General features: G+C 44.8%; 1 protein-coding gene and 2 pseudogenes across 1 annotated transcript; all 3 read left to right on the forward strand.

Annotated features, from left to right (window-relative positions):
• Positions 1-781: 781 nt before the first annotated feature.
• LOC123056219 (F-box/kelch-repeat protein At2g24250-like) lies at positions 782-1513 on the forward strand. Its single transcript, XM_044479901.1, has one exon. It carries the CDS (start codon positions 782-784, stop codon positions 1511-1513), a length of 732 nt encoding a protein of 243 aa, XP_044335836.1.
• A 1928-nt stretch (positions 1514-3441) lies between these two features.
• On the forward strand, positions 3442-6010 carry LOC123050869 (putative disease resistance protein RGA4; annotated as a pseudogene).
• Positions 6011-10370: 4360 nt separating this feature from the next.
• Positions 10371-12123, forward strand: LOC123056220 (putative disease resistance protein RGA4; annotated as a pseudogene).
• The last annotated feature ends 10694 nt before the right edge of the window (positions 12124-22817 follow it).

The raw sequence follows: 22817 nt of genomic DNA on the forward strand, positions 1-22817 counted from the left end.
CATAGCACATATTTAAATTATACAAAAGATTGAATACAAACATTTAGTAAATATTTATGACCATCAACTCGTGTATAATTTTGACTTGTGATCTATATTCAATTTTTTTCAGTAACTTAAGTATTACCACAATTGAATATTCATATCAACATTTTATCTACATTATGAATATTTTTTATTATACAAACATTATTTTAAACGTCATACCCATGAGTTCTAAAATTATGTGTATACTTATTTAAACGTTTCCATAATTAAAATAAATATTTAATAATTATAATTTTAAGAAATATTTCCATTATTCTCTCCGGTCCCCAACTGCTCCATCCATCCCCAATCCAATGCCGCGAGATCGAGCAGAGGCCGCCGCCGCCGGCCTCCCGCCGGACATGCTAGCCAACATCCAAGCCCGCCTGTGCCTCCTCGACCGCCTCGCCTTCGCCGCCGCCTTCCGCATGCCGGAGGCGCCGTGCCTCGTCCTGCCCGGCGACACCCCGGAGACGGCCACGCTCTTCTCGCTCGCGCACCGCCGCTCCGCCGTCGTGCGCGCTCCGGGGCCCGACCACCTCATACTTGGCTCTTCGTCCTCCTGCGGGTGGCTCGTCACCGCTGATGCCTTCGCCCGGCTGCGCCTCGTCAACCCAGTCACCGGCGAGCAGCGCGCGCTCCCGGCCATCGAGACCATTCCCTGCATCGACGCTGAACGTGGGGCTCCGTCTTCTCATTCGAGGAGAAGCGGTTCATCAGGGGGCCCCCGCCGTACCCTGACGGATTCTCGGCGATGACCCCCGGCTCCATGCGCCGCTACATCTACCGCAAGGTCGTCCTCTCCGACTCTGCCGCCGTCGCCATGCTCATCACCGATCTACGGTACGGCGCCGTGGCCTTCGCCACGGGGGAGGGCCGCGTGTGGAGGCTAGTGCCCTCGCGCCATGGCATCACCAAGGCCGGGACCAAGTGTGCCAGGTGGCCGAGGCCGCCTTCGCGCGACAGCATCGAGGACGCTGTCCACCACGAGGGCAGGTTCTACTCGATCACTTACTCCGGCGAGTTGGAGGCGTGGGAGCAGGACGCCGATGGTACTGGCGTGTTCACCAGTGTGGTTGTAGAGCCAGGGCAGCCCTGGTGCGACCACAACAAGTACCTGGTGACGGCGCCGGGCGGTCGGCTGATGGTCGTGCTCAAGCAGTCTGATAAGGTCACGCATCGGTTGACATTCAAGGTGCTGGTCCTTGACGCGGGTGCCAAGCAATGGAAGGAGGTGGACGACATCGGCGACGCCGCATTGTTCATCGGGGTGAATGGCTCGCTGTGCGTGTCGACGAGGGAGCAACCGGAGCTTAGGGCCGGCTGCGTCTACTACACCGCCGACGATCTGTCGCCGTACTACCCCGACAACCAGCGTGGCGCCGGGGTGTTCAGCCTCAAGGACGGCAGGGAGGAGAAGGTCGAGGGCCTTGGGCCGCACCGGAACAAGCCGCCACCGGCGTGGTTCACGCTTTGCATCCCATGATAGATATTGTGTCTGATTTGATAGCTTGGGTGGGTTAAGCACTAGCAAAGTTCAGATGCAGTTACAGGATTCTAAATTAAGGAACAGTTCGGTTTGATTTTCAGTAAAAGGTTTCAGAACACAGGAAAAAGTTTGATTTTCAGCTTCTTCTTTTCGCCCTTGAGATCGCGGCACCAAACAAAGGTGGCCCCTTTAGGTTTTCCGAGGGAACAGTCTAATCAGTGTTGCAGGGTTCTGAATTAATTTTATGCTATGATGATTGCCACCCATATTAGTAAGTAACTATTGCCTTGTGAGGTTTCTGGATTGACTAACAGGTTAAATTCAGAACTAAACAGAGGAAAACAGTAATAATTTTATGCCTCCCCTGATCATTTCAATCTGAAGTTGGGTGGGCTTAACTTTTAGGTCAGATGGCTGCTAGAAAGAAAGCTGCTGCCTGCCCGTTGAGAGCTGTTGTACATTTGGTTTGAGAGCCAGATGATCGAGCTGAATTAGGATTAGTTAGCACAACAATTAGGAACACTAAATAGGCAAGTCAGTTCAGAGTTTTTTTGTTGAGCATCTCCAAGACATGTTTGATAGAGACTTTAGATCGGGTAGGCTAGATTACATCGGTAGTTCACCTTCTGCTTGACTTGAGCCGGAGGCCATGGTGGAGGGGTGGTCGGTGATGGCGCTGTGTGTGTGTGTGGACGAAGTGGTGGCGGTGCTTCCCTTCGCTTCTGCGCTAACCCTAGATCGGAACGGATGTAGGTGGGGGGCTGCGGCGCACGGTGAACCTTGTATCGTGTGCGGCCGGCTCCCCCACCTCTTTATATATAGCACGGCGCCAGGGGCCCACCAACCATAGTTTGGTTGGGCGCCCCCGATCAGGGCGTGAGGCAAGGGCCCGTTAGAGCCGTTGGGCTCGAACGGGAGGAGATCAACCTAACAATGTTATGTCTGTACCCTGCACTGCATCTGCCTGCCTGCCCGTTGATTATCAAGCAAGCAGATTTGTGGTGTTTGATGCAGTACAGGGACTGATTGATGCAGCTCAATTGATTTGCAGTGCAGCGACAGTTTTGGTGGCGTTTCTGCCCATTTCTGTTGCTAGCAGAGCACCACTCTTGCTGCACTTCTTTCAGATACTACATACACTACTGAGGTTTCACTGACAGTTTGGTTTTCAACTACTTCCCTTTTTGCATCTCAAGCTGCTACAGATAGATTTATGGAATGGTTCATTGCTTCTGTTGGCAGTGAGCTGCTCGTCGACGGCAAGCAGCGCCGGTCAAGGTGAGCTTCCTCTACCTCTTTTGCGTTCCACATACTCTTTGATTTTCCTTTGTGTTGAATAGAATCCACCAACCTATTCTGCAAGCTGAGCAGAAGAAAACTAGAGCAAGCAGAAGGCTCTGTTTTATGAAGGTGTGGAGAAGGAGGACAAGATAATTTGGTATTTTCATGCGTTGCTCCTACAGTCTCTCTTTCATGTTTTGACATTCGACTCCATCATATTTCCTGTTTCATAGCATGGTCCTCCCTGGGCTATTCCATATGTGAAATCATTTCAATACGCAATGTATATTTCACCACACGACATATATATTCAGTTATAACATGATTTCCACATACACGATTTCTAGTCAAAGTACAATATGTTTGCTAATAATTGCAAACAGATATTGAAACTTAACGGTTTTCTCCCTCAATAAAACTTAATGTTTTTTTCACTGCAACATCATTCACGGTGTTACTTTAACTTGTTGTCTTGCTGATGTATCCGTTGAGACTAATTTCATGGGTGGAAATGTATCCGGAGAAAATAATTACTGCACTAGTCGACTCGTTGTATATTCTGACAACAAAAATTACTTCCATAATGCTAATTATGTCCACTATTTGCTCCCAGGACGAAAATAGATGTCCAGGCTCCAGCAACCATGAGCTTATCTGCCGTTGGGATCCTCAGTGCCATCAATGAGTGTGTCAGTTTGTTTCAGTCAGCCAAATCTGCCATTTCATCTCTGCACTCCCGATGGAGTATCTCACAAGAGAAAATTCTTCAGGACCATGTATTGCAATTACAAAGTGACCTACGGCGTCTCTGCGAAACTCTTCTGCAATGTACGACCTCATTAACGGAGCAGAGTGGAGAAGCTACGAAGAGCGTGTGGAAAAGCTCCTTCCAAGTCTCAAGGATGCCGTGTCTGAGGCTGAGGACCTTATTGATGAGTTCAGATGGTACGAGGTGAAGGTGCAAGTAGAAGGCAATGCAAACCAATCTCCTTTCATTGACTTCCTTGATAAGGTCACCCAAGGTAACTTCAACAAACTGAATGATGTCCAATCAAGGTTGGATCATCTTTCTTGTCAGATGGAGAATATGGGGCTTCGTGGAGTTGCACAATGCTTTGACGAATTAGTCAGGCCGGTGACCACTTCTTTCTTCTCTAAGGGAACAAAGATATTTGGTCGTGACAAGGAGCTGAATCAGGTATTTCTTAATGTACCTACACGTCCAAAACGCAAGAGAGCAACTAGTTCAATCAATGCATCAACAAGCACATCATCAAGCAACCATGTTAATGGTGAATCGATAATATTGAGTCTTCCTGTTTTGGTGGTAGCTGTAATTGGTGGTGTTGGAAAGACTACTTTAGCCCAACATATCTGCAACCATCAACTAGTAAAGTCTCACTTTGAACTAATAATTTGGATTTCTGTCTCTGATAACTTTAATGTGAAGACGTTAACTAAGGAGGTCATAGAATCCTGTACTAGAAAGGAGACACGGATAGATAATTTGGATTCTCTCCAGTGTGCTCTTTCAAACCACGTGAAAAACAAAAGGTTATTGTTAGTCCTTGATGCATGACATGTGGGATGATGCCTTGAAGGATAATGGACGGTGTTGGGACATGTTTTGTGCACCTTTTACAGGTGTCCAAGAGGGAAGTGCGATGTTGATCACCACTAGATGTCCAAATGTTACGAAGGGGGTGCACACAATGGAGCCTATTATAGTCAAAGGTCTAAAGGATGACGTATTTTGGAATTTCTTCAAATTGTGCGCGTTTGGATCTGAGGGTTCTAACAATGATCCTGAGTTAGAGCGCATTGGAGGAAGAATACTACCTAAACTGAAGGGTTCTCCTTTGGCCGCCAAAACTCTGGGGCGGATGTTAAGCATGCACCTTCAAGCATCACACTGGAATTCTATACTTGAGAGTGAACTGTGGAAGTTGAAACAAAAGGAAACAGAGATCTTGCCCGCCCTTCGATTGAGCTACATGTATTTACCATTTTACTTGAAGCAATGCTTTGCATTTTGTGCTGTGTACCCCAAAGATTACAAATTTGAGAAGGCATGCTTAGCTGAAATTTGGGCAGCGGAAGGCTTTGTGGAGCCTCAAGGTGGTGTTCCTATTCAAGATATTGGCTGCCAGTACTTTGAAGACCTTGTGGCACGGTCCTTCTTTCAAAAGGTTAATGGTGGATATGTAATCCATGACTTATTGCATGATATGGCACAAAAAGTTTCAAAGCACAACTGCTCCATCTTAAGAAATAAGAGTGACTTTGATAAAGTTCCCCAGAACGTCCGGCATCTGTACGTACTCCCTAGCAGTGGCTTTGATGATTCTAGCATGTTGAGACTATGCAAGTACACAAAGTTGCGCACACTAATTTGCCCGGATTATTATGGGGAAACAGGCATTGTAATGGGCCATTGGTGTACTAAACTTCCGTGTATCCGCGTGATTTCTTGTGCCTTCATAGATGAGTTACCAGATAGTATTGGCAATTGGAAGCATATTCGGTACCTTGAAATCTCCGGACATTGTACTTTAAAGAGGATCCCTTCAACTTTCTGTTGGTTATATAATATGCAGATTTTATATGCCAAGAACTGCACACTACGAAGCTTATCCAGTGACTTTGGGAAGTTGATCAATTTGCAGAAATTCGAAACAGAAGGACTTACTCTTGATTCATCCCATGAAGAGGGACTGGGAATCAGGTCAATAAAGAATCTGAACCAAATTCATGGATACTTGGTGATAAATAATCTTGGCATCCTAAGTAAGGATCATGCAGCAGAAGCTGAATTGAAGAATAAGAAATATCTTGATAGGTTGATATTGATTATGCGAGTTGCTTTAGGCTTCCCCGAGTTTTATATTCACAACAATGATTTAGAAGTGCTTGAAGTTATGCAGCCTCCTATCAGCCTCAAGTCTTTGCTCCTCTCAAATTATGTAGGTGTCTCGCTCCCAAGATGGTTTGAACCACACAACTTGCCAAGCTTAAAATCACTTGCTTTTAGAGGCTGTGTTGGGCTGAAGGGCATATCATTTCCCATGATCTCACAGAGCATAAATCGAAATGGGATACATGCAACTGGTACTTACTTGTCCTTGATAGACATAACCATTGCTAACTGTGAAAATATATCAAGCCTAGAAGATTTTCTGCATCCAGATTATGTACCAGCCATCCAGAAAATAAAAATTTCCAATTGCAAGATGCTAGAATCAATACCAACTGAAGTGTTTGGGGATTTTCATTTCCTTGAATCATTGTGCATAGCTGATTGTCCAAACATCCGCCTCCAAAGATTGGTTTCGCCGTCCCTCAAGTGGCTCAATTTGTCGGATTCTAGTCTCTTTTGCAATATTGACTGTTGCTCCCTCACTTACTTTCGTTGCCAATGCCCGTTTGTCACGTCCATACAACTACAAACGTGGAGTCTTCCAGCTCTAAGGAGGTTGGATATTTGGTGCAAATCCCTTACATCTATTGGAGGCTCACCTAATCTCTCCATTTCTACGAGCACTCGCAGCATTGGAGTACTCCCGTCCCTTACTGACCTAGAAATTACGTTGTGTGAGAATTTGTCAACCCTTGATGGCATCCTAACACCAGAATACGTACCTGCTATTGAGGAAATTTACATCAAATATTGTCCCAAGTTACCGTCCCTGCCAGTTGAAAGGCTTCAGAGTTTTCCTCATATGAAACATTTGAATATTTATGACTGCCCAAGTCTCAACTGGCAAAGGGGGCTGGTGTTGCCATCTTATCTAAAGGTGCGGATATCCCAGTGTCCAAAGTTAGAGGAATGGATGAGATCAAAAGAAGACCCCGCTAAGGTATTTGTGCTAACGCTTCTTTCCTGCCCAGATTTAACCCCTCTGTTGCTCGAAATTCCCTATATACTGTGAATTGCTCGTGTGTTATGCAGTGACGATCCAACTTAAATCAGTATCACTAGAGTATGCTGGATTTACTCACTGATGACATGTACATGCACTGTATGTCTTGTTTTGTTTCTGCTTGTTAGTTCCAATGTTAGGAAAGTTGTGATCCCAATATTCAGTCCGTATAAAATCTTGATACGTTAATCATTCATCTCCATAAAGAAATTCCAATATAGACTGACATCTAAAAAAACTCATCCACAAGATTGCTGCCATGTTGTGCGTGTTATGTCGAAACTCTTGTTTTTTTTTGTGCCAAATTATGCTATACTGACCATGTTTCTTTTTAAAGGAACTCACAGCTGCATTACATGAAGTTGGAAGACCTGAGGACGACAAGATATCATGCCATTGTCTTGCCTTCTCAGCGTCCTGATTCGCCCCAAACCATATGTGAATAATCGCTAACACATTGTAACAACTAGTTAAGATGCATCATAAGTTCATAACACACAAATGCATACAAATACCACATGTCTGACACAGCGACTCTGACATTTCACAAGTTGTTATCACAACGAGCTTACGGTTGTGCAAACTCGGAATTGGGAAATGATTGATGGAATAAAACTGTAAAAAGGGAGAAACAACCACAGAGCCACGGAGAGAGAGATAGCCATTCAAGTTAGAGATAGGCTAGGATTCCCTAGTTAGTTATTCTGTCGCCATGTCCTTTATCTTTCTATCTCTTCTTTGTATCTTGACTTGTACTACAAACATATGTATGCATCCCAGGGATAAGCCCCTGTATATAAACATGGACGCGTCCCGTCAACCAAGGGTATGACGCTTTACCCTATCGCACATGGTAGTCAGAGCAGGCCTCTTCTTCATCATCTAGCTACAAACCAAAACACCCAAACCTATTTACCCAAAACCTACCACCCAACGGCCATGGCATCGTCTTCAAGCTCTGTCCCGGTCCTGAACACTCAGGTCACAGAGAAACTCAATCGACGTATATCACCCAGAGGAGCACGTGACTGAAGTGATCTGCTTGAACGATCAGGGGATCCCATAACTCTGAACTTGAAGCAGCTGCTGCATTGAGTTCTACTGACGCTGCTCTGCTCTGCTACATAGTGCCGGTATTTTTCTGTCCGGACGAGCATTGTAAATAGCAAATTGATGGCTAGTGACTACAAGTAGGAGTGGCATGGTAGTGCTCGAGTACGTAGGTATTAACAACACCAGCATCCTAACTAGCGAAAATTCCTCTTCTGCAGATCATGTCTACCTGCTCTGTTTCACTGTTTTCAGGCCAACAATTTGGGTAGGGAAATATGAAAAAGGAAAATAATCGAGTAATCCTTTCCCTGTGCTCATTGTTTCAGAAAGAGAAAATATATATTTCGTACCGGTTCCCAAGGAAACAAGTGCTAGCAAAAATACCTTCGGCGGGGTCTTCTATTGATATGCTCTGCTTCCTTCAACTTTGCACAGTTGTGTATCCTCACCTCCTTTATTTTTGCAACTGCCTTTGGAGGGGGCTGCTCCTCCGGTCAGCTGCCCGTGGGCGGCGCGGGCTGAGGCGGCGAGGGTCAGATATCATCGGCAATCAAGGTTGCTGGCGTTGGGGTGGTGGTGGGGGTTCATGCTGGTGGTGGCGCTCGGGTGATGTGGGCTTCGGCCGGCCCTTGCGTGTGGCGACCTTTGACAGCGAGGGTGGTGGCGTTCCTGCTGTAGGACGACTCGGAGCTGCCCCTCGGGGTCCCGGCATGGATGTGGGCTGCCACGACGTGGTGGTGGCTCATGGCGGTGGTCTGGGCCGTTTCGCGACAACAGCTGGACTTCTTCGACATTGGCCGGTCGGTGAGCGCCCTTGTCGACCTTCGATTCCTCTCATCGTCGTTCGGGCGCTACCTTCATTGAAGGGTTGGCCCCCTCCCAGTCGCGGTCCATCGCTCGTCTCGTGCCCGGCAGCAGGACCGAGCTCGTCTAATGCCTGGCAGCAGTATCGAGCTCGTCTCGCGCCTCGCAGCAGGACCGGACTCGTCTCGTGCCCGGCAGCTAGACCGAGCTCGTGTCACGCCCGGCAGCAGGACTGGACTTGTCTCGTGCCCGGCAGTTTTGGCTGGCCTATTGGGTCTCGCCGCTGGGGGCAGCTCAGGGGTGCTAAAGGTGGGGCCTTTCCACTTATCTCTTTGGTTGGGGTAGCGGTGGGTGGCGGGTGAGGTGTCGTCGAGGTCTTGGATGCCGGGGCAACGGGGTAGGCTAGGGCGGCGCTCAGCTCCGCAGACAGCTCATCGGAGCAACGGATGGGAGAGATGGAACACTTGGCGTAGTTGGTATGGAGGCCGGAGGCCACCCCAAAAATCCGGAGGATCTCGCGCACCGCATCGAGGTCGTGGGCATCCGGATGACAGAAGATCACCACATCGTCCGCGAAGAGGGACACGCCGGCGGTCATGCATTGTGGAGTGAGGCGTCTGAGGATGCCACAACGGACGGCATGCTGAATGAGGGAGTTGATCATGTCGATGACGATCATGAAAAGCATCGGGGAGACCGGATCGCCTTGACGAAGGCCCTTGGCATGGGGGATGGGGGGTCTGGGATGCCCATTGATCAAGACCCGGGTGCTGGCCGTTGAGAGGAGGATGGAGATCCACTCCCTCCATCTTGGGCCGAATCCGAGATGGCGAAGAGTGTCAAGGAGGAACGGCCAAGAGACCGAGTCGAACGCCTTGGCAATGTCGAGCTTGAGGAGGATCCTAGACAGCTTGCGATGATGAAGGTGCCTGGCGGTCTGTTGGACGAGGAAGAATTGTCGTGGATGCAATGGCCCGAGATGAACGCGCTTTGGTTGGGGGAGATCATTTCCCCAAGCCTAGGGGCAAGCCGGAGGGAGAGAACCTTCGCAAAAAGCTTTGCGAGGAGGTGAATCAAGCTAATCGGTCAATAGTCGGAGAGTGAGGCGGCGTCTGGCCTCTTGCGATAAACGTAAGGAGAGCCTCATTCAACCGCTGGAAACTCTGCCCGTTAAGCTCGTACAGCTTGCCAAAGGCCTCAACGATGTCGTCCTTGATGATCACCCAGGCGGATCGAAGGAACTCAGCCGTGAACCCGTCTGGTCCGGGCGCTTTCCCGGTGGGCAAGAGCTTGATCGCGTGCCAAATCTCGTCGGCAGAGAATGGGAGCTCGAGGGCCGAAAGGTCGAAGGAGCGTGGCTCGAAAGCAGGGAAGTTGAGGGAGAAGGCGCGCGAGTCCGTGGAGCCCAAAGAGCCTGAGAAGTGCTCAAAAGCTGCCTTTGAGGAGTCAGAAGAAAATAATTTGGTATTTACAGCATGCAGTGTATATTTCACGTCACGACTTCCATATATATTCAGTATAGCATGCATTCCACGTACACGATTTCTAGGAAAAGTACAAAATGTTTGTAAATAATTGCAAAGGCATATTGAAACTTAATGATTTCATTTTCACCACAAGTGCCAGATCATTCATGATGTTTCTCTAACTTGCTTTCTTGCTGATGTATCCATTGAGACTAATTTCATGGGTGGAAATGTATATTATGACTACAAAATTTACCTCCATAATGCTAATTGTGTCCACTGTTTTCTCCCAGGAAGAAAATAGATGTCCAGACTCCAACTCCAGCAACCATGAGTTTATCTGCCGCCGGGATCATCAGTGCCATCAATGAGTGTGTCAGTTTGTTTCTGTCGGCCAAATCTGCCACTTCATCTCTGCGCTCCCGATGGAGTGGCTCACAGGAGCAAAGTCTCCATGATCATGTATTCCAATTACAGAGTGATCTACAACGTCTCTGTGACACTCTTCCTGCAATGTATGACCTCATTAATGGAGCAGAGTGGAGAAGCTACGAAGAGCGTGTAGCCAAGCTTCTTCCGAGTCTCAAGGATGCCGTGTCTGAAGCTGAGGACATTATTGATGAGTTTAGATGGTACGAGATGAAGGTGCAAGTGGAGGGCAATGCAATCCAATGTCCGGAGACCACCTCTTTGTTGATGGCAACTTCAACAAACTGTATGATGTTCAATCAAGGTTGAATCACCTTTCGAGTCAGCTGGAGAATATGGGACTTTGTGGAGTTAGACATCACATTGACAAATTAGTCAGGCCGGAGACCACCTCTTTGTTGTCAAAGGAAACAAAGATATTTAGTCGTGACAAAGAGCTGAAGCAGATATTGGGATCTCTTAATGTACCTACATGTCCAAAACGCAAGAGAGCAACAAGTTCAATCAATGCATCAACAAGCACATCATCAAGCAACCATGTTGATGGTAAATCGGTAATATTGAGTCTTCCTGTTTTGGTGATAACTGGAATTGGGGGTGTTGGAAAGACTACTTTGGCCCAACATATCTGCAGCCATCAACATGTGAAGTCCCACTTCGAGCTAATAATTTGGATTTGTGTCTCCGATGACTTTGATGTGAAAAGGCTAATAAAGAGGTCATACAATCATGTATCAGAAAGGAGGCAACAACTGATAATTTGGATTCTCTTCAACGTTCTCTTTCTAACCACGTGAATAATAAAAGGGTATTGATAGTCCTTGATGACATGTGGGATGATGCCTTGAAGGATAATGGGCGGTGTTGGGAGATGTTTTGTGCACCTTTTACAAGTGTCCAAGAGGGAAGTGCGATGTTGGTCACCACTAGATGTCCAATTGTTACTGAGAGGGTGCAAACAATGGAGGCTGGTATAGTTGAAGGTATAAAGGATGATGTCTTTTGGAATTTTTTCAAATTGTGCGCGTTTAGATCTGAGGGTTCTAACAATAATCCTGAGTTAGAGCGCATTTGAAGAAGAATACTTCCTAAATTGAAGGGTTCTCCATTGGCAGCCAAAACTCTGGGGCGCATGTTGAGCATGGACCTTCAAGCATCGCATTGGAATTCTATACTTGAAAGTGAACTGTGGGAGTTGAAACAAAAGGAAACCGAGATTTTGCCTGCCCTTCGGTTGAGCTACATGTATTTACCATTCTATTTGAAGCAATGCTTCGCATTCTGTGCTATGTACCCCAAAGATTATGAATTTGAGAAGACATGCTTAGCTGAAATTTGGGCAGCAGAAGGCTTTGTGGAACCTCAAGGTGGTGTTCCTATTCAAGATATTGGTTCTCAGTATTTTGAAGACCTTGTAGCACGGTCCTTCTTTCAAAAGGTTAATGGTGGATACGTAATCCATGACTTGTTGCATGACATGGCACAAAAAGTTTCAGAGCATGACTGCTTCATCTTAAGAAATAAGACTGATTTTGATAAAGTTCCCCAGAATGTTCGCCATCTATATGTACTCCGCAACAGTGAATTTGATGAACCCAACTTGTTGAGCCTATGCAAGTACACAAAGCTATGCACAAGGCAGTTGCAAACATAAAGGAGGTGCTAATATCCGGCTGTCCAAACTTAGAGGAAGTGGAGCAGATGGACACAAGATACCGCCCAAGGTATTTGTGCTAATACTCGTTTCTCATGTATTATGCAGTAAAAATCCCACTTAAATCATCATCATTAAGGTATGCTGGACTTGTTGATGACACCTACCTACATGTTTTGTCTGAATAGTTCGGACAGAAGTTTGATCTGCTCATATTTCCCCGAAAGTAAACTTTGATGTTTACAGTAATTCTATGTAGAGGGCATTGTGATTTTTTTTGCTAAGTCTCTCTCTCTCTCTTGCCAAATTTGTTGTATTAACCATGTTTTTTTCTTCCAGGTGATGAAATATCAGGGAAGCACTAAGACATCATGCTTCGTCTAGCCTGAACTAGAGAAGCCTACTTACTGAACATTTTTTAAGAGAGTGTTTGGAGTTTCACAAGTGAGGAAAAACAATTTGGTTTGGTTTGCGGGATTCAGACTAGTCGTTCGTATTTGTTTCTGTTTGAAACTACAACAAAGTAGAATGAATGGCCTTTGTAGGAAGAAGTAGCCCCAAGTACTAGCCTAAAGTTCGACGCCTCTGATGATCATTTCAAACTGCCGCGCAAAGTTGGTTGGCCTTAACTTTTACTATATCTGATGGCTGCTCAAAAAAGAGCTGTTGCACTGCAGTTGAGAGCCGGAGTCATGATGCTAACTAGGATTCAAATTTTTGGAACAATGAACCTTGTACCCTGCAATCAATACAGACTTTTATTAAGCATCTCCAAGCAATGTTCTGGCTGTACCCTGTACGTATAGCTGCTGCTGCTGCTGCTGCTGCGCATTTGGCAGCGAGTAGCCAGATGAGCTTGGTTTCTTCTACTCTGGTTTGGTTTCTTCTGCTCTGGTTTGCTTTCTTCTTCTGCATGCGTCCCACACACAACTCTGTGAATAGAATCGAACAAACAATTGTTTTCGAAGGAAAACATGGTGAGAAGTTTCAGCAAGCTGAGGAAGGCAGAAGCAGAAGGCTCTGTTACCAAGGTGTGGAGAAGGCAGAGAAGATATAATTTGGTCTTCTCATGTACTGCTTCAATAGTCCCGTAAATAAATAGAAAACATAATTAAGTACATCTCTTTCATGTTTCCACTCGATCATATTCCATTCCGTTGTGCACGGTGCTACTCCTAGCATGCATGATCACAGCACCGCTTCTACCTACCTCTTGATTGTTGGGTAACGTAGTAATTTCAAAATTTTCCTACGCACACGCAAGATCATGGTGATGCATATCAACGAGAGGGGAGAGTATCATCTACGTACCCTCGTAGACCGTAAGCGGAAGCGTTATCACAACGCGGTTGATGTAGTCGTACATCTTCACGATCGACCGATCCCAGCACCGAAGTTATGGCACCTCCGCGGACTGCACACGTTCAGCTCGGCGACGTCCCGCGAACTCACGATCCAGTAGGGCTTCGCCGGAGAGTTTCATCAGCACGACGGCGTGATGACGGTGATGATGATGCTACCGACGCAGGGCTTCGCCTAAGCACCGCTACAATATTACCGAGGTGGGTTATGGTGGAGGGGGGGCACCGCACACGGCTAAGAGATCAATGATCAATTGTTGTGTGTCCAAGGGGTGCCCCCTTCCCCGTATATAAAGGAGTGGAGGAGGGGGTGAGGGAGTCCTGGATAAGGGGGTATCCGGACAGCCGGACTGTATACATCGTCCGGACTATTAAAGCGTGAAGATACAAGACTCAAGACTTCGGCCCGTGTCCGGATGGGACTCTCCTTTGCGTGGAAGGCAAGCTTGGCGATCCGGATATTATATTTCCTTCCTTGTAACCGACTCCATGTAAACCCTAGTCCTCTCCGGTGTCTATATAAACCGGAGAGGTTGGTCCTTAGAAGGCCGATCACAATTACAATCATACCATCATAGGCTAGCTCTTAGGGTTTAGCCTCTTCGATCTCGTGGTAGATCTACTCTTGTACTACCCATATCTTCAATATTAATCAAGCAGGAAGTAGGGTTTTACCTCCATCGAGAGGGCCTGAACCTGGGTAAACATTGTGTCCCTCGTTTCCTGTTACCATCGGCCTTGACGCACAGATCGGGACGCCCTACCCGAGATCCGCCGGTTTTGACACCGACATTGGTGCTTTCATTGAGAGTTCCTCTGTGTCGTCGCCACAAGGCTCGATGGCTCCTTCAACCATCATCAACAACACAGTCCAGGGTGAGACTTTTCTCCCCGGGCAGATCTTCGTGTTCGGCGGCTTCGCACTGCGGGCCAATTCGCTTGGCCATCTGGAGCAGATCGACAGCTACGCCCCTGGCCATCAAATCAGGTTCGGAAACCTGAACTACACGGCGGATATCCGCGGAGACTTGATCTTCGATGGATTCGGGCCCGCGCCAGGAGCACCGGACAGTCACGACGAGCATGGCCTAGACCTGCTATCGGACAACACTCGGGACCCCCTACCCGAGATCCGCCGGTTTTGACACTGACAGGGGGAGGGGGCCCGCCTCCTATGGCGCGCCCCATGAGGAGTCCTACTCCCAACGGGAGTAGGACTGAGTAGGACTCCCCCCTTCCAAGTACGAGTAGGAGAGGAGAAGGAAGGGAGAGAAGGAGAGAAGGAAAGGAGGGCGCCGCCCCCCTCCTTCTCCAATTCGGACTAGAGGGGGAGGGGGCGCGCGGCTGCCCTGGCCGCCCCTCCTCTTCTCCCACTAGGGCCCATTAGGCGCAATATACTCCCCGGGGGGGGGGGGGGGGTTCCGGTAACCCCCCGGTACTCCGGTATATGTCCGAAACCTCCCGAAACACTTCCGGTGTCCGAACATAGTCGTCCAATATGTCGATCTTTACGTCTCGACCATTTCGAGACACCTCGTCATGTCCATGATCATATCCGGGACTCCGAACTACCTTTGGTACATCAAAACACATAAACTCATAATACCGATCGTCACCGAACTTTAAGCGTGCGGACCCTACGGGTTCGAGAACTATGTAGACATGACCGAGACACGTCTCCGGTCAATAACTAATAGCGGAACCTGGATGCTCATATTGGTTCCTACATATTCTACGTAGGTCTTTATCGGTCAAACCGCATAACAACATACGTTGTTCCCTTTGTCATCGGTATGTTACTTGTCCGAGATTCGATCGTCGGTATCTCAATACCTAGCTCAATCTCGTTACCGACAAGTCTCTTTACTCGTTCTGTAGTGCATCATCCTGTGACTAACTCATTAGTCACATTGCTTGCAAAGCTTCTAGTGATGTGCATTACCGAGAGGGCCCAGAGATACCTCTCCGACAATCGGAGTGACAAATCCTATTCTTGATCTATGCCAACTCAACAAACACTATTGGAGACACTTGTAGAGCACCTTTATAATCACCAAGTTACGTTGTGACGTTTGGTAGGACACACAGTGTTCCTCGGTATTCGGGAGTTGCATAATCTCATAGTCATAAGAACATGTATAAGTCATGGAGAAAGCAATAGCAGTAAACCAAACGATCAAGTGCTAAGCTAACGAAATGGGTCAAGTCAATCACATCATTCTCCTAATGATGTGATCCCGTTAATCAAATGACAACTCATGTCTATGGCTAGGAAACTCAACCATCTTTGCTCAACGAGCTAGTCAAGTAGAGGCATACTAGTGACACTATGTTTGTCTATGTATTCACACATGTATTATGTTTCCGGTTAATACAATTCTAGCATGAATAATAAACATTTATCATGATATGAGGAAATAAATAATAAATTTATTATTGCCTCTAGGGCATATTTCCTTGAGTCAATAATCTAGAGTCAATAATCTAGATTACACAGTAATGATTCTAACACCCATGGAGTCTTGGTGCTAATCATGTTTTGCTCGTGGAAGAGGCTTAGTCAATGGGTCTGGAATATTCAGATCCGTATGTATCTTGCAAATCTCTATGTCTCCCACCTGGACTTGATCCTGGATGGAATTGAAGCGTCTCTTGATGTGCTTGGTTCTCTTGTGAAATCTAGATTCCTTTGCCAAGGCAATTACACCAGTATTGTCACAAAAGATTTTCATTGGACCCGATGCACTAGGTATGACACCTAGATCGGATATGAACTCCATCCAGACTCCTTCATTTGCTGCTTCCGAAGCAGCTATGTACTCCGCTTCACACGTAGATCCCGCCACGACACTTTGTTTAGAACTGCACCAACTGACAGCTCCACCGTTCAATAAAAACACGTATCCGGTTTGCGATTTAGAATCGTCCGGATCAGTGTCAAAGATTGCATCGACGTAACCATTTACGACGAGCTCTTTGTCACCTCCATAAACGAGAAACATATCCTTAGTCCTTTTCAGGTATTTCAGGATGTTCTTGACCGATGTCCAGTGATCCACTCCTGGATTACTTTGGTACCTTGATACGTCTCCAACGTATCTATAATTTTTGATTGTTCCATGCTATTATATTATCTGTTTTGGATGTTCAATGGGCTTTATTATACACTTTTATATTATTTTTGGGACTAACCTATTAACCGGAGGCCCAGCCCAAATTGCTGTTTTTTTGCCTATTTCAGTGTTTCGAAGGAAACGAATATCAAACGGAGTCCAAACGGAATGAAACTTTCGGGAACGTGATTTTCTGAACAAACGTGATCCAGAGGACTTGGAGTGGACGTCAAGCAACAACGAGGAGGCCACGAGGCAGGGGGGCGCGCCCTCCACCCTCGTGGGCCCCTCATGGCTCCACCGACCTACTTCTTCCTCCTATGTATACCTACGTACCCCGAAAACATCAGAGGAGGATCCAAAACCCTATTTCCACCGCCGCAACCTTCTGTACCCATGAGATCCCATCTTGGGGCCTTTTCCAGCGCTCCGCCGGAGGGCTTCTACCTCAACACCATAGCCTCTCCGATGATGTGTGAGTAGTTTACCTCAGACCTTCGGGTCCATAGTTATTAGCTAGATGGCTTCTTCTCTCTCTTTGGATCTCAATACAAAGTTCTCCTCGATTCTCTTGGAGATCTATTTGATGTAATCTTCTTTTGCGGTGGTTTGTCGAGATCCGATGAATTGTGGATTTATGATCAAGATTATCTATGAACAATATTTGAATCTCCTCTGAATTCTTTTATGTATGATTGGTTATCTTTGCAAGTCTCTTTGAATTATCAGTTTGGTTTGGCCTACTAGATTGATCTTTCTTGCAATGGGAGAAGTGCTTAGCTTTGGGTTCAATCTTGCGGTGCTCGATCCCAGTGACAGTAGGGGGAACGACACGTATTGTATTGTTGCCATCGAGGATAAAAAGATGGGGGTTTATATCATATTGCATGAGTTTATCCCTCTACATCATGTCATCTTGCTTAAAGCGTTACTCCGTTCTTACGAACTTAATACTCTAGATGCATGCTGGATAGCGGTCGATGTGTGGAGTAATAGTAGCAGATGCAGGCGTCGGTCTACTTGTCACGGACGTGATGCCTATATACATGATCATACCTAGATATTCTCATAACTATGCTCAATTCTATCAATTGCTCGACAGTAATTTGTTTACCCACCGTAATACTTATGCTCTTGAGAGAAGCCACTAGTGAAACCTATGACCCCCGGGTCTATCTCTATCATATTAATCTACCGTTATTTCTATTACCGTTTATTTTGCTTTCTTTACTTTTAGTCTTTTTCATAAAAATACCAAAAATATTATCTTATCATCTCTATCAGATCTCACTTTTGCAAGTGGCCGTGAAGGGATTGACAACCCCTTTATCGCGTTAGTTGCAAGGTTCTTATTTGTTTGTGTAGGTGCGTGGGACTTGAGCGTGGTCTCCCACTGGATTGATACCTTGGTTCTCAAAAACTGAGGGAAATACTTACGCTACTTTAGTGCATTACCCTTTCCTCTTCAAGGGAAAACCAACGCAGTGCTCAAGAGGTAGCAAGAAGGATTTCTGGCGCCGTTGCCGGGGAGTCTACGCACAAGTCAAGACATACCAAGTACCCATCACAAACTCTTATCCCTCGCATTACATTATTTGCCATTTGCCTCTCGTTTTCCTCTCCCCCACTTCACCCTTGCCGTTTTCTTCGCCCTTCTTTTGTTCGTCTTTTCGTTTTCCTTGATGTCTTACTTAGCTCGGTTGCTCGTTTGGTTGGAATAATTGTGTATTTATTGCTAAACAGAGAACCTAAGATCTATGGATCCTCATCCGCTTGCCAATCTTTTTAAGAGATCCAATTATGATGAACCAATTCCTAGTGATTTGGGTGCACTAGATTATCTTTATAAGGTTTTGCTTGAAATCCGTGAATCTGAAAATTGTGATGAAGTGCTTTATGAAGTGATTCACGATAGATATTTGAACAAAAAGCATGATTGCAATGATGTTATTATAAATTCTATTAATGTCAATTGTGTTAATGATATGCAAAACCCTAAGCTTGGGGATGCTAGTTTTGCTAGGTCCACTACTTGTTGCAATGATCATGATTGGGGTGATTTTTCTTATGATCTTGAAAATTTTAAGCCCCATGATGAATATGAGATTGATAATAATGCTTGCAATATTATTGAAAGTGGGTTTGGAAGAGTGTCAACTTTAGATCCCACATATTTGGAGAATGTTCAATCTTATGGTATTTTTTTGATAAAAGTGGGTTTGGAGAGGTCATGACTTTTGTTAATGTTAATCCCACTATTTTGGAGAAGTGTCAACTTCGCATGCATGTGGATCGTGTTGAAAATATTTTATGTGATAGATATTTTGTTGAATTTGATTATGATCCTACTTTTTATTATTATGTGAAAGGAAAATATGGTTGTAGAAATTTTCATGTTACAAAATTACCTCTCGTTATGTTCAGATTGCTATTGTTCCTTTCTTCTTCCTTGCATATGCTAGTTTTTGCTTGCCTTGCAAATTTGTTTGCTTATAATATGCCTATGCATAGGAAGTATGTTAGACTTAGATGTGTTTGTCACGTGTTTTATGATGCTCTCTTTGTGCTTCAATTCTTGTCTTTCATGTGAGCATCATTAAAATTATCAATGCCTAGCGAAAATGCTTTAAAGAAAAGCGCTTGTTGGGAGGCAACCCAATTTTATTTTAATTTTCTTGCTTTTTATTTCTGTTTAGTAATAAATCTTTGATCTAGCCTCTGGTTAGATTTGTTTTTATGTTTTAATTAGTGTTTGTGCCAAGTGAAACCTATAGGATCTTCTTGGATGATAGTTATTTGATCTTGCTGAAAATTCCAGAAACTTTCTGTTCACGAAAACAATTGTTAAAAATCACCAGAACGTTATAAAATACGGATTCCAATTGCAGTAGATCAATAAACAAATTATCTAGTATTTCCTATTTTGGTAGAATTTTTGAGTTACAGAAGTTTGCGTTAGACACAGATTACTACAGACTGTTCTGTTTTTGACAGATTCTGTTTTTCGTGTGTTGTTTGCTTATTTTGATGAATCTATGGCTAGTAATGGAGATTATGAACCGTAGAGAAGTTGGAATACATTCGGTTTAACACCAATATAAATAAATAATGAGTTCAATACAGTACCTTAAAGTGGTGGTTTGTCTTATTTCGCTAACGGAGCTTATGAGATTTTCTGTTGAGTTTTGTGTTGTGAAGTTTTCAAGTTTTGGGTAAAGATTTGATGGATTATGGAACAAGGAGTGGCAAGAGCCTAAGCTTGGGGATGCCCTAGGAACCCCAAGGTAAAATTCAAGGACAACCAAAATCTTAAGCTTGGGGATGCCCCGGAAGGCATCCCCTCTTTCGTCTTATCTATCGGTAACTTTACTTGGGGCTATATTTTTATTCACCACATGATATGTGTTTTGCTTGGAGCGTCTTGTATGATTTGAGTCTTTGATTTTTAGTTTACCACAATCATCCTTGCTGTACACACCTTTTGAGAGAGACACACATGATTCAGAATTTGTTAGAATACTCTATGTGCTTCACTTATATTTTTTGAGCTATATAGTTTTTGCTCTAGTGCTTCACTTATATCTTTTAGAGCACGGTGGTGGTTTTTATTTTATAGAAATTATTGATATCTCATGCTTCACTTATATTAGTTTGAGAGTCTTAAATAGCATGGTAATTTTCTTTAATTTTGAAATTAATCCGAATGTGATAGGCATCAAAGATGAGCATAATAAAAACTTCCATATTGAGTTCATTGAATATCATGAGAAGTTTGATACTTGATAAGTGTTTTGAGATATAAAGGTGGTAATATTAGAGTGTGCTAGTTGAGTAATTGTGAAATTGAGAAATACTTGTGTTAAGGTTGGCAAGTCCCGTAGCATGCACGTATGGTAAAAGTTGTGCGACAATTTTGACACATAAGGTGTTCTTTTATTGCTTTCCTTATGAGTGCCGGTCGGGGATGAGCGATGGTCTTTTCCTACCAATCTATCCCTCTAGGGGCATGCGTAGTAGTACTTTGCTTCAGGGGCTAATAAACTTTTGCAATAAGAATATGAGTTCTTTATGACTAATGTGAGTCCATGGATTATACGCACTCTCAACCTTCCACAATTTTCTAGCCTCTACGGTACCTTGCATTGCCCTTTCTCGCCTTGAGAGTTGGTGCAAACTTCGCCGGTGCATCTAAACCCCGTGATATGATACGCTCTATCACACATAAACCTCCTTATATCTTCCTCAAAACAGCCACTATACCTACCTATCATGCCATTCCGAGATATATTGCCATGCAACTTACCACCGTTCCGTTTATTATGACACGCTCCATCATTGTCATGTTGCTTTACATGATCATGTAGTTGACATCGTATTTGTGGCAAAGCCACCTTTCATAATTTTTTATACATGTCACTCTTGATTCATTGCATATCCCGGTACACCGCCGGAGGCATTCACATAGAGTCATATTTTGTTCTAAGTATTGAGTTGTAATTCTTGAGTTGTAAGTAATAAAAGTGTGATGATCATCATTATTAGAGCATTATCCCATGTGAGGAAAGGATGATGGAGACTATGATTCCCCCACAAGACGGGATGAGATTCCGGACTAAAAAAAGAGGCCAAAGAAAAAGAGAAGGCCCAACAAAAAAAAAGAAAAAAAAGGAGGGAAAAAGAGAGAAGGGACAATGTTACTATCCTTTTTCCACACTTGTGCTTCAAAGTAGCATCGTGATCTTCATGATAGAGAGTCTCCTATGTTGTCACTTTCATATGCTAGTGGGAATTTTTCATTATAGAACTTGGCTTGTATATTCCAATGATGGGCTTCCTCGAAATGCCCTAGGTCTTCGTGAGCAAGCAAGTTGGATGCACACCCACTTAGTTTATTTTGTTGAGCTTTCATATATTTATAGCTCTAGTGCATCTGTTGCATGGCAATCCCTACTCCTCTCATTGACATCAATTGATGGGCATCTCCATAGCCTATTGATTAGCCGCGTCAGTGTGAGACTTTCTACCTTTTTGTCTTCTCACATAACCCCCATCATTATACTTTATTCCACCCATAGTGCTATATCCATGGCTTGCGCTCATGTATTGCGTAAGGGTTGAAAAGGCTGAAGCGCCTTAAAAAGTATGAACCAATTGCTCGGCTTGTCATCGTGGTTATGCATGATGAGAACGTTTTGTGTGACGAAATTGAAGCATGGCCTAACTATATGATTTTGTAGGGATGGGCTTTCTTTGGCTATGTTATTTTGATAAGACATAATTGCTTGGTTAGCATGTTTGAAGTATTATTGTTTTTATGTCAACATTAAACTTTTATCTTGAATCTTTCGGATCTAAATATTCATGCCACAATAAAAAGAATTACATTGAAAATTATGCTAAGAAGCATTCCACATCAAAAATTCTGTTTTTATCATTTACCTACTCGAGGACGAGCAGGAGCTTGGGGATGCTTGATACGTCTCCAAGGTATCTATAATTTTTGATTGTTCCATGCTATTATATTATCCGTTTTGGATGCTCAATGGGCTTTATTATACACTTTTATATTATTTTTGGGACTAACCTATTAACCGGAGGCCCAGCCCAAATTGCTGTTTTTTGTCTATTTCAGTGTTTCAAAGGAAAGGAATACCAAACAGAGTCCAAACGGAATGAAACCTTCGGGAACGTGATTTTCTGAACAAACGTGATCCAGAGGACTTGGAATGGACGTTAAGCAATCAACAAGGAGGCCACGAGGCAGGGGGCGCTCCTACCCCCCTGGGCGCGCCCTCCACCCTCGTGGGCCCCTCGTGGCTCCAGCGACCTACTTCTTCCTCCTATATATACCTACGTACCCCGAAAACATCAGAGGAGGAGCCAAAACCCTATTTCCACTGCCGCAACCTTCTGTACCCATGAGATCCCATCTTGGGGCCTTTTTCGGCGCTCCGCCGGAGGGGGCATTGATCATGGAGGGCTTCTACATCAACACCATAGCCTCACCGATGATGTGTGAGTAGTTTACCTCAGACATTCGGGTCCATAGTTATTAGCTAGATGGCTTCTTCTCTCTCTTTGGATCTCAATACAAAGTTCTCCTCGATTCTCTTGGAGATCTATTTGATGTAATCTTCTTTTGCGGTGTGTTTGTCGAGATCCGATGAATTGTGGGTTTATGAACAAGATTATCTATGAACAATATTTGAATCTCCTCTGA

The sequence above is a fragment of the Triticum aestivum genome, chromosome 2D (genome assembly GCF_018294505.1).
Source record: "Triticum aestivum cultivar Chinese Spring chromosome 2D, IWGSC CS RefSeq v2.1, whole genome shotgun sequence".
NCBI classification, from domain to species: domain Eukaryota; kingdom Viridiplantae; phylum Streptophyta; class Magnoliopsida; order Poales; family Poaceae; genus Triticum; species Triticum aestivum.

Excerpts from the sequence above, each read along its gene's own strand:
- LOC123056219 (XM_044479901.1), top strand. The coding sequence starts at position 782 with ATGACCCCCGGCTCCATGCGCCGCTACATCTACCGCAAGGTCGTCCTC.